The sequence below is a fragment of the Crotalus tigris genome, unplaced genomic scaffold (assembly GCF_016545835.1).
Source record: "Crotalus tigris isolate CLP2741 ecotype Arizona unplaced genomic scaffold, ASM1654583v1 scf7180000017588.1960692, whole genome shotgun sequence".
NCBI lineage: Eukaryota > Metazoa > Chordata > Lepidosauria > Squamata > Viperidae > Crotalus > Crotalus tigris.
The window spans coordinates 380,941-393,307 of record NW_024096494.1 but is presented as its reverse complement, the minus strand read 5'-3'; the positions used below and the strand labels follow the sequence as shown (position 1 = coordinate 393,307).

Below are 12,367 nucleotides of genomic sequence, written 5' to 3'. Positions count from 1 at the left end.
CCAGAAGGGAAGAAAGGAACCATCCTTTAACTTGCCTGTTAAACTGAGAAACAGGAGTCCAGTCTTTTGCATCAGGGAAGCAAAACTGTGGAATGGCCTTTAGCTGGTCCTCTGCCTCCCTCATGAATTTGAAGGAACGTTCAAGCTAGCAGAAGAAAGGGAGGAAGAGAAGTTTTTACCAGTAATTATTTAGGTAGAAATAAAATTGCATGATTTTTTTTCTCCTCTCTCCATTTACCTTGCTTCCTAAATAAATGAAGGAGTGATGACATAGAAAATATATCCGTCTGGAGGATATTAACATAGCTGTTTGCCTAGTTCAGCAGATCTTCATCTAACAAACATCTCTCTCCCTCCCTCCCTCCCTCCCTCTCTCTCTCTCTCTCTCTCTCTCTCTCTCTCTCTCTCTCTCTCTCTCTCTGTATGACTTAGGCAATCAGCCTTCCTCCCCATGCCCCTATTTACAGACAAATCTTGATAATTCCCTTGTCTTGCAGATTTCCTCTACCTTTTAGCTACTTATTACACCAATGCTAACATCCTTATTTTTAGAATTACATTCTGTTGAGAGTTATCAAAAGACAAAGCAAACTGTCTCAGATCTGGTAGGGAATAAACAATGTAAAGTCACAGGCTGCATACAGTTCCCAGTGTTTATTATGAGCACAATTCTTAAATCAACAACACAGATTTGCTCATTTTCAGGAAAGAGACATAAAACCTGTAATTGAAATCCAGAAATAGACTCAGCATTGTTTTAAGAAAGTAGTCAGCAACAAATTCACCTTAAAACATAAGGATAAATTGGAAAGTTCTAGTTTATTCACTTGCTTCCCTGCCCTGTCTTTTGTGACTATCAGTCTCCCTAAAAATGTTGTGGACCCTGGCTGCCCACCTCTGGGTAGGTCAACCTCCCTAATATGGTATCAACCAGATGAGTTTCATCTTTTAGAATCTTAGCCAACAGAGTACAGCACGCCTTCCTTTGCTTCTCTCTGAACAGGCATTCTCTATCATAAGTCTTACCTTTAAAGGAAACTGCTGGGTAACTTCGGGGACATATGGTACGCAAGCTTGCTTCTTGTGTAATGACACTACAACAAAATATTCAAAGAGCTGCCTCTCTTGATACTCAATCAGATCTCTCTCCAAGATATGATACTTGGGGGCTTGCTTCAGGCGAGATTTTACATGAACAAGGCGTTGACTGTGAGCTACACAAAAGGTAAGCCAACAAAATCAACACAACTGTTTTGGGTGCAGCTCCCACAGCAATTAGAAGTTCTGTCTCACTTCAAACTACATATTCACCAGCCTTTCTTAACCTGGTCATTCTCCAGATGTGTGGACATCATTATGAAGCATTCTCAGGAAGGACTCTGTAGGATGATAATCATAAGTGCTGAAACCCACCCAACTGAAGGGCACCAGAGTTCAGAAAGGCCGACCTAAATATTCTGGAACTATGTCGTGTTGTAACCAGGATATCAAAACATTCTGAAACATTATACAGAGAGAATCAAGATAAAAATGCATTGTTGTTACTTGGTTGATATGACTTTTTTATATAGAAAACGAGAGAGGAGAGCACATAGCTCAAGAGTTGGAAATATGCAGGATCACTCTTGAAATAGCCAGACTTGAACAACCTTCAGTAAAAACAGCATAGTCTGGGAAAGAAGTGGCATGTTCTAGAGTGGTAGCATATATCAATTATTAAATATAAGGATATCAGATTTCATCATACTTGCAACTGATACAATTGCAGTTTATCCACATAACTGCACAGAACCTCAGTTTTACCTATAAAATCTATAGTCCAAAACACAATCATTTGAGCATATTTCCCAAGCTAGAACTTATGTTTGGATTGCAAATCCCAGAATTCCCAGCTACCATGGGCACTGGCTAAACTGCTTGGGAATTTTAGGACTTGTGGTGTGACACCGTCTGGAAGGCTCCAGGTCTGGAAAAGCTGCATTAGGATATAAAACTCATTAAATATTGACTTCTGAGTACACATTTTAAGGACTGGGTTGTATATTGGATAATGAACCTTTTTAGGGTCATGAATGTTCATGTAGTCATCATAACAAATAATAATTCACTTTTGCAATAACCGAACGCCTATACAGTCATAAAACATACCCTGATATTTTTGGGCAGGAAAAAAAATTAGAAGGGGGAAAACCCACAACTTTCAAGCCAAGAATCAATAACCTTCTCTAAAGTTCATCTCTCAATTGATACCTCTTTGTTTTTCTTCTGTGTCACTGTCTGATTCACTATTTTCATCTGTAACTAGGAGGAAATAGAAAACAACAGTAAATATCACTTTTCTAAAAAAAATAATTATTGTTTTCTGAATAGCAGGCAAAACCTAGAATGTATCATGAAATCAGTTCTTTTATACCCCCAAAAGTAGGATGTCTGGTTGGGGTGGCCAGAAGATAAGTCAGGAACTACTAAGAAATTTCTAGAAAACTGCAGTAAATCATTTAGATTTTTGTTTACTGGGAGCAACACCAAACATCACCAAAATTAGGTTACTAAAATGAAGAAAGATTGGAAAATGGAAGGAGGAATCTTATATGAAAGGACAACAAGCTCAATTTGTAGTTGGAAAAATGCTCAGAAAGTAGCCAAAAAGCAATGTTTTTGCACCTTGCTTTGGTTAATGAAAGATGGATCCTACTGTAAAAGATCAAGTGGAACAGTTTAAGTCTGAAGTCCGAAAACTCAAATGTATCATGTAGTAGTACTAACTAGGATATAGGGCATGTAGTACTAAATATTATAGAAAAGAGGCAACTGGGGTAGTAGCATCATATCCTTTATAACTGGCTGTTATTAAGGAAATCCCTTTAATATTGAACAATACTGAGTAGGCCCAGGTCAAGTTGTCCAAAAAACCACTGGTCCAGCAACAGGCTTTCCTTACCTCTCCCTGAGCTGGACTCTGTAGACTGTGACAATCTCTTGACGCGCTTCTTCCCTCTTCGAGCCTCATAAATGGCATTGATTTTTAACACCAGCTGCTTAACATAAAGAAGAAAAAATAAATGCTTTCTTCTTTCCACAAAACCATCATTTTTTAAAAATGATGTCCATATCATTTTATCTACCAAGGTAATTACAGGTAGTCCTCAACTTATGACCACAACTGAGCCCAAAATTTCTGTTGTTAAGTGACCAATTAAGTGAGTTTTGCCCCATTTTATGACCTTTCTTGCCACAGTTGTTAAGTGAATCACTGGAGGTGTTAAGTTAGTAACACAGTAGTTAAGTGAATCTGTCTTCCCCATTGACTTTGCTTGTCTGCAGGTTGCAAAAGAGAATCACAGGACCCCGGGACGCTGCAACCGTCATAAATATGAGTCAGTTGCCAAGCATTTGAATTTTGATCACGTGATCATGGGGATGCCACAATGGTCGTAAGTATGAAAAACGGCCATAAGTCACTTTTTTCAGTGTTCTTGTAACTTCGAATGGTCACTAAACAAACTGTTGTAAGTTGAGGACTACCTATATTTTCTTATTTCCATTCCAATCCTTCAACTGCTCATCCTCCCTCCTCCTCTTATTATCTTTCCGTGTTGATAGTTTTTTCGTGAAATTCTCCCATAAATTCAGATTGTTAAAAAAGTAAAATAGCATGCACTTGCATAGATAATCAGGAAAGCAAAATTATTTGGAAGTATTTGCCTTGTTCAGTTGACAATTGCTTCAAAGATTCAGGAGCTCTTAAAATTATATGACAAGAAAGCCTTGTTTGTCACAATATAACCTCCAGCTGATGTTTAATGTTATTTTTTTTATCAATTTTAATAATTTGGTGTCTACATTGCTCAATTTGGGGAGGTAATGTATATACTTAATTTTAAAAGGGCTCTCCTCTCAAAATTCAGAGAATTTTCAGGACTACTTAGGTGAAATTAATACTTTATTCCCTTAAAATAACAATTTCTGAACACTGCTTCTAATTCTTCACAGTCTTTTCTAAGTCACCCAAAAAATATTTAAAGAAAAAAAATACCTTGGAAATTTTCCTTCTTTTCTTGCCATTTTGAGAATCACCCAAGGAGAAGAAAGTGTCATCAGGACTGCTAGGAGTGGAAGGGGGGCTGATTTTGGAAGGAGAATAAGTCCCATCCCGAGTTGGTTTCCGTATGTCTAATAATTTGAAACTTCTACGTTCTGAGTTCTGCCTAAAGAAGATGGGCTTAGAGAGGACCTAAAGAGACAGACCAAAATGGGGGGAAATGGGGAGCATCAGACACGGCCTTTATCTCTATTTTTTTTCTTAAAAAAAGAGTCTCTAATGTTTCAACATAAAAAACATTAAAACATTAGTTGTCAGAATTCTTGACTGGTTATTAGTGCCAACAATCCTTAACATTTGCTTAGATTTTTTTTCATAGGGTTATCTAGCAGGTCAATAGAAATATATATATTCCACAATGGTTTGCTGAGAAATCTCATTACCATGATAGAAACAGTTCTTATTGCTTGCACAACTAGCTTTCAGGAGCTCTATGGAACTGAGCCAACAAAACTAATCAGCGAAGCAACCACAGACACTTGGATTGGAAAATTAAGAAGCTATTGTACCACATCAGACCCAGATGTTATATGGCCCAATACTCTTGTCAGCCAGTAATCATCACCAGTGGCTTCAGAAGCTAGTTTAAGCAACCATACAATTGCATATTTATGAGCCATGAATTTCTTGACCCTGTTATTTAGCTATTGATTTTATCCAGTAAAACAACAGAATGGTCTGGCATTTGTTCATGAGTTTCTTAGAACACAGTAGGTCAAATCTTAGCTTTGGGCACAAGAAAACCAATTTCAAATTCTGGCTGCTGGAAAAGCTGAGATAAAGTTGTTGTGAGAGCATAAAGCAAAATCAGGGTTACAAAGCAACCCCAGGTATTGATTGCAACTACAGCAACTGTGACTTTCATTTTTAATTCTCGAAAGACCAATATGTTGAAATAAGTTCACTGTTAAGTGAAATTCTCTCTTCAATGAGCAGTAATAGAAAACCTATTAAGTGCTAACTGCATAATGAATCATACTACTAATTAGCTGGTTCCCATTTGCATTTTTTACAGAATGCAAGCAATAAATAAAACACTTTTTCCGTGTTTGTGAGATAATAAAATCTCCTTGTAATGACCCAGCTGTATTTCTAAATGCTTTTAAAAAGTAAAGCGGAACTATGATTTGATGGAAGTAGCTATACAATGAAGATGAAGAGGAATTGTTTCTATTTTTATTTTTTCAAATAGCCATCCACAAAACACATGCAAATGAATGCAAAGATTAGTAATAGCAGAATTGCAAAATCTGTTCTTGTCTATTCAGAACAGAAATGGTGGTCCAAGTTCACAATCTTTCTCCTCACTCCAGTTTCAAACAAAATTTCACTTACAATACACTCCCTTTGGAAGAAAAGGTACCAATGACTTTTGTATTCACTACCGTTTCTGGCACAATTTAGTGCTAATGGTAAACTAATTTGCACAGCTGATTTTTTATTTGCATGTCTCTTGACTCTGCTTAACTCTTTTAATGGATTTGAATCTAGCCCAGCCTTAGACCTAAATGGTTATAATTTGATGTGGAGCTGCCCAAATAAAGGTACTCAGCTAATGCCTTCAGTAATTTCACCACCATCATCACTCTCTCCAATAGACCACATTCTAAGGACATTATTTCTAGCTCAGGGTTGAAATAAAGGGTCTTTGGTGCTCTCTGAGCTTGGCTGCAGATGTTTCATTACCCAAACTATGTAACATCATCAGTGCTAGTCCATTGACTAGTTCATTGACTGGTGATGTAATCTAGTTAGGGTAATGAAACGTCTGCAAAAAACAAACAAGCTCAGAGAGCACCAAAGACTCCTCAGATCACATTCTCATTCTGTTAATGGCATTAGAAAGAAGTGGCACGTACTAACACAGGAAACAAAACAAAAAATATCATCCCCCATCATTTGGAAGATATCAGCTGCCAGCTACATAGAATCTTATCTCCAGACTGAATATCAAAAATACAGAGTGCAGTTACCAAAATGAACTCCCTCCACAGAACTCTCCTGTACATCCAAAAAGACTAATATTTTTCCTGATTCATTGCTATATTATCTGGAGAACAGTTAGGGATTGGTAGACAGTAGCAACACAAGAGTGTTCTGTCTCTATACTACAGCAACTTAACTTTCAAATAGGTTATCAAATACATATATATGCAGAGTCCTGCATAAATATTTGCAAAAGCATTTCTGTTTTAAAGGCACAATTCTTCATTAACGGAGTCCCTTGTACTTTCTATATTAATCAACATTCTCCATCTTTTGCTCTATTGATGGCCATTCATCTTATTTTTATATAGGAAATTTCAAATTGTGTTCTAACCTCATTCTTACTTTTCCTCCACTACCCCTGAATATGGACAGTGGTGGTAGTGAACAGGACAGTACTTTTCCTACTAAGTACTAAAAATCCCTGAAACTCTTCAAAGAACGGAAGTGCAAATTCCATGGCACACAAGCCACATGCAAACCTCTAGCCCAAGATACAGCTCCCAAAATGTGATGGAAAAATTGGGATTTCCAAAAGTGGTCTGAGTTTGGACTGGAAACAGAAGATTGCTCTCAATCCTTCTTATAAATGTCTACAATCTCACCACTAAAATCCAGCTGTTCAACCGTAATATTTTGTGTACCGCTTTATCACCTGAATTTTAGACTATTTAGAAGGCAAGGAGTGTTAAACCTGAGAATGGGTTGGTTGTCCAGCAATCTCGATCTTCCTATTCTCACTCTTAATCTCCATAAAAAGGATTCAGAAATGAATTCCACCTCTTCTTATGATGTCAACAGAAGGCTACAGAAAGCTGAGTTGTGGCCCCTGACTTTGCCCATACATATTCAACAAGATCCCAGGCCAAACCTTAACACTCATAGTCGGAAAGAATGATTTCACAGGTAACAAGGCCTCCTGTTCTTTCCAAAGTTCCACTTTCCAGCCAGCCTTAGAAAAGTGGCGTATGGTCTTACAGAATTATGGTTACGAATTGGCAAGAACTCCCAATAAATATCTACAGTAAGAATAAGTCCAGAGTGCCCTATTTCTAAGTCCAGAAAACCAAAACTAAGAAGGGCTAGTTTTACTCCTTTAAAGTCACCAAATTCAGTTAGCAGAAAAAATCAACTCCCTTAGGGAGTTAATCCAAGATGGGAAACCATGTTGAACAAAGGATTAGTCATTTTCGTCCCTGAAGGTATCAATTTTCTGACCACTGTATCTCCATAAGAACAGCCAAAATGTATAGCTTGTGGGCAGTGGATGTTCAGATTAGACCAGGTTACCTTTGTGGGTGTGCCAGGAATAGAAGAGGGAGAGGCTGGAAAGTTCAGGCCACATTTCTTCCCTAGGCAATGACTATTTGTCTCGATATCTTCATAGGGGTTTTCTTTTGCTGGTAAATCTGGAATTGAAAACCAAGGCAATAAATGTACATGTACATAAAACAAAATACAAGTTTTTCCTAAGAAGTTGGAAATGACATTTGTGGGCAGAATGAGGTTCCATCTCTTTCACAAACTACCATCAGCATATACAAGAGTCCTCGACCTACAACCACAATTGAGCCCAAAACTTTTGTTGCTAAATGAGACAGTTAGGGGAACTTGCCCTATTTTTACGACCTTTCTTGCCACAGTTGTTAAGTGAATCACTACAGTTGCTAAGTTAGTAACACCGTTGTTAAGTGAATTTGGCTTTCCAAATTGACTTAGCTTATCAGAAGGTGGCAAAGGATGATCACATGACCCCAGGATAACCGTCAAAAGTACGAGTCAGTTGCCAAGCATTTGAATTATGATCAAGTGACCATGGGGATTCTGCAATGGTCATAAGTGTGAAAAATGGTCCAAGACAAGGTTTCCCTCTGAGAATGTTTTTGTGCAGGTACCTGTTACATAAGCAACAGTGCATTGTGCACCTAAGGAGCTACTCCAGTATCCCCTAATCTTTTCAGCAGTTATTTGCACTGATCTGCGGATTCTGTTTTGCAGCTGTGACCATTTCCTGGCATTTTATTTTTTTGTGGTCTTCCACAATGTGCCTTGACTTCCATATATGTTCCATTGCTTGACAGTATTTCTCACAAGTAAAATCACTAGCTGGAAGCATATACAGATTTTTAGTACCTTCCCGTGCTCTAATTGAATTGTCTTCATTTTCAGATATTCAGATGGGGAGCTTAAGGTGGTTAAAGGTCAAAACCTGAGAGTTGGAATAATCAGGGTATTTGTTCACTTGTGGAATTACAGACTTAAGGAGTCATATCTCTGTGGACCTTACTGATAACTGTACATTAAAAAAAAGAGTAACAATAATTCAACCAGAAAGCTACTCAAACTTTTATACCACATGCATTACAGTATTTTCTTAATCTGAATTTGTGAGCAGCTGCATTTAAGGAATGAGTATGCATTCAACTTTGCAGAAAGTTGGCTTTAATGCTACACCATGCAAAGGCAATGTCAGCTTCTATTCACTGAGGGATTCACTGAAATGTAAAAAGACCATGACTGCTAAAACCTGAAGACTTCCTCTTCCAAGGTTCTCCAAACACCCCCCAAAACAAAAACTTTTGAGGACCATTAGGCTGAAAGAGAGTGACTGGTCCAAGATAAGCTTTTAAACCAGGTTCCAACAATTGTTGTTCTTTTTTTTTTTAAGAGTCATACCTGAACATCAGTAGTCAGTGCCAACATCATGACTGGATGGCATGAGGGGAAAAGGAAAGGAAAATTGAAGAATAGTTTTGGAAGAAAAGATTAAAAATAATGTGCTGAAGCATGCTGAAAGGAGGAGAGCGTACTGAAGGTGCGTTCTAAGCTGGAAATGTTCAACTTCTTATAGGCACAATTCAACACAAAAGTTGGATTCACATATCATATTAAATGTATAATACAACTGGCTTACTTTGGACTTAGTGTATGGCTTACTGCTATAAGCAAATCAGCCTATTCCAACTTATTCATCAAAGAGCAATTTAAAAAAAAAATCTCTGTTTAGTATTATGAGTCAATCAATAAGATGTGCTTTTTGCCTATTGATTTTGACATTTTATTTTATGTTGGATTGTGGCTATTACTTTAGTTTGAGTATTAACAATTTATTTAGAACTCATTGTTACATACTAGCAAACTGATGGATCACATTTGGATCAGGTTTTACTCAAGGTAGTAGTATACATACTACTGTATACATGCAAATGTCTTCCTTGCTTTGACATATGCACACAACACTGAAATAATGTATTTTTTCCTTTTCTCATATTAGCTTGTGTTGGCTTCATCTATTGCTTTCTGTTGACTAGAAGTACTTGCCAGGGTTACAGTCCTGTCATGCACTGTATGTTATTCCTATAAATAAGAGGATATTGCATGCCATAAAAAATCCGTTCTAACCTCAAAAATTATGTATATACATGCCCTAATACACCAAGGAGATGTTACTTTAAACATGCAAGTTTTCCAGATGCTGAATTTTGATCAGTCCCAAATAGCATGGCAACACTCAGATTTGCAGAAATTAGAGTTCAACTAATATCAGGAAAATGGTTGGTGCCCATCCTTATCCTTACAGGGCATTATTATAATTTCCACCCCTCTGATCTTCTAGAAAACAAGTCTATACGGAAGCCTATGGTTTGAAAAATGCCACATACTCTTGCACTAAATATTCACACATCCACAGAGTACCTTACAGCACAAAGCTCACAATAATTGCTCTTCATCTTCAGAATGCCTACCTAGAATATCTTCATAGACGTTTTCCTCTGATAAAGTGCGGGTTAGGGCCATCTTGCTTTGAGCGTACCAATCCACTCGGCCATTCTCAGAGGAGGATTGCAACAAATCTTCAAATTCATAGGACTTCCTAGGGCATTTATTTAGAAAGAGCAGAGAGATGGTGGGAAAAAAAGTAGATATCTCAGAAGAATACAATAAAGCAAATCACTCGAAGAATTACTGGAGAAAAGGTGTATTTTTATAGTTTTATGTCACAGTAAGCAACCATCAAAACGTTTTGCTGCAGATCTTAAACCTCCCAGGCTATGGCTTTCCTTTCTCCAAAACGTCAAGAGATTCTTACACTGGGCTTTCACTTTGTCTCTAGATATCTGAAAATTTCTGGCTGCTTCTAAGTCTCCCCCCTTCTCCCCTGTTCTTTAGCCTTGGATTGATTCCCAGAATATCTGCATGAATCCACTTCTCATTCCTTCCAAATCCCTCTTCAAAATCTATCTGTTCGTGAAGTTTTTAGTTCATTCTCTTAGTCCCACTACCCACGGTATGAGTAAATTTAATAGAAGTATATCTCCACTTTATGTAGCAGAATACATAAAAAATTATATTGTTCATTAAAAATCACACTATAAGAGAAAGAGATATAATCAATATATAGTAATACCTGTGATCTGCGTTAGCCTTAAGCTTTCCATTCCTCAGTCTTCTACTAATGGCTGAGGGGGGAGGGGAGGAAGGCAGAGGAGGGGGTGGAATAGAAGGGAGAGGGGGAAGGAGTCTCTTATTCCGAGCAGGAAGAATCCACCCCACTTCACCTTCGTGTTTGAAAGTCCGTCGGGGCTTAGGAAGCGGGTTGATAAAAGGTTTCTTCTCTGGCAAGCCAGGCTCCATATATACATTTTCTTCATTGTGAGATCTGCATTTCACACAAGATGCTTTCACCTCTTCCAAAGTCCCAAAGATTGGTTCTCTGGCTTCAGTATCCAAGCCAAGGAGCCACTTACTTACTTCTAGGCGGTTGGTACTTTCCTGGCCTTCTGATGGCTCCTGATCCTCACCTGTCTTCTCTTGCAGAGAATGTGGAGAATAATAAGTACCTGGTAGCTGGGGCTGGGCTTCAGCTGACCCACACTTCAAGGCCTGCTCCAGCTTCTTGACCTGACTCAAGACAGACAGGTTCTCCTTCTGGACTTCCTTCCTACTGTCCTTCAACTCAGTACATTTACCCACACTGAAATTACATTCTTCCTCCCTTGATTTCACATCAGTTTTCCTTACAACATGCTGCCCAGCATTTTTAAAAGTTCCAACAGGCCTCTCATCCTCCTTGCTTGGTCCCTTGTGATTTGGGGGCCTCTTATTCTCCACTTCTCTCATTGCAACACTATTCCTAGTCATCTTCTCCATTACACCCAAAACTGGACTGGGTTCCTCTTTAATACTTTGGTCCTCCTCCTTCCACGGGGACACCGGAGCTGGAATTTCCTTTTTTCCTTCCCATTCTGAAATCTTGTCCTTGATACTTAAAGGCTTGTTTTTCAAGTTGACTTTCCCAACAGTCCGAAGATTTTGACAACCACCCATTTGCTTCTTTAGAATCCTGCCACTTTCCCGCATGTTGAGATCTACTGATGGATCTCCAATTATCATCTTGGGACTTAGCATATTCTGCTGAAAACAGTCCAGTCTTGGATCCAGCATCAATTTCTTTATGGTTTTCAGTTCTGCTTTAGGCAGTAGCTTGGGTGTGAAGGCGACGCTCTCCGACCAATTACGCTTTGAAAGCCCACCCCAAAATCCTGTTTTTGCAGCTGTATTATTTACACTTGCAAACCTGATCCTAGGCAAAAAGGGAAAGTGTCAGAAGAAATTTACAGGTTGATATTCATCATTTCAGTAGAGTGTCGTAAGCTGGATTTAATATTTAGTTGAATATTAAATGTATGACATTTTAACTTAAAAGTTACAGGAGCGCAGAATTATTAAATAGTTTTTGCTGTAATTTTTTTTACTGTCTTCCCACTAATCTAAATTTATCTGCAAAGAGGAGTGCTTTTCTATCTTTTCAGTAAAACATTAATATCTAGCACCTCATTTATTTACAAAAGTGTCCAGTAGCACCTTAAAACAAAACACATTTATTCTTCATAAATCCATTTGTTTGAGCATTCCAAAGCTGATGCCAAAATAAATATATTTCTCATTTGTCAACTTAAAACTATTTGGTATTTTTCCCTTTCCCTATATCAGCAGATTAACCTGAGTGTGTATGGAAACTCTTCAAAATCCCCTTTCTTAAAAGCTAAACTAGGTAAGATCCTAGTTTTAAGGTCCTAAATGGGTTATCTATATTAAGAAAATATTTGTATGGACACTACTCATGCCTTTACTTTGAATACCTAGAGCACATGGACTTTAAATATATGTTTAAACTAGACTGAAAACTTTTCTACTTAACAATTTATTATATGAAGCTGCTAAACTAATGATATGCAGCTCCAGAGATGAATTTAGTGCTGAGAGATTCTTAAAATC

At 37.9% G+C, this 12,367-nt stretch overlaps 1 protein-coding gene across 7 annotated transcripts in view; it reads right to left on the bottom strand.

Annotated features, from left to right (window-relative positions):
• DENND2A (DENN domain containing 2A) overlaps positions 1–12,367 on the bottom strand; it is a 65,874-nt gene that overhangs the window by 23,286 nt on the left and 30,221 nt on the right. For 6 of the 7 annotated variants that reach the window (XR_005558943.1, XM_039361945.1, XM_039361895.1 and 3 more), the window contains 8 exons: positions 10,497–11,672; positions 9,835–9,962; positions 7,379–7,497; positions 4,037–4,234; positions 2,942–3,038; positions 2,251–2,301; positions 1,027–1,214; positions 36–145 (listed from right to left, as the gene is read on the bottom strand). Coding sequence is in view for 6 of the 7 variants with exons in the window: in XM_039361945.1 (XP_039217879.1) it covers positions 36–145; positions 1,027–1,214; positions 2,251–2,301; positions 2,942–3,038; positions 4,037–4,234; positions 7,379–7,497; positions 9,835–9,962; positions 10,497–11,672 (2,067 nt within the window). In the remaining variant the exon portion in view is untranslated. The remainder of the gene's footprint in view (positions 1–35; positions 146–1,026; positions 1,215–2,250; positions 2,302–2,941; positions 3,039–4,036; positions 4,235–7,378; positions 7,498–9,834; positions 9,963–10,496; positions 11,673–12,367) is intronic. The other variant, XM_039361907.1, reaches the window with a different exon arrangement.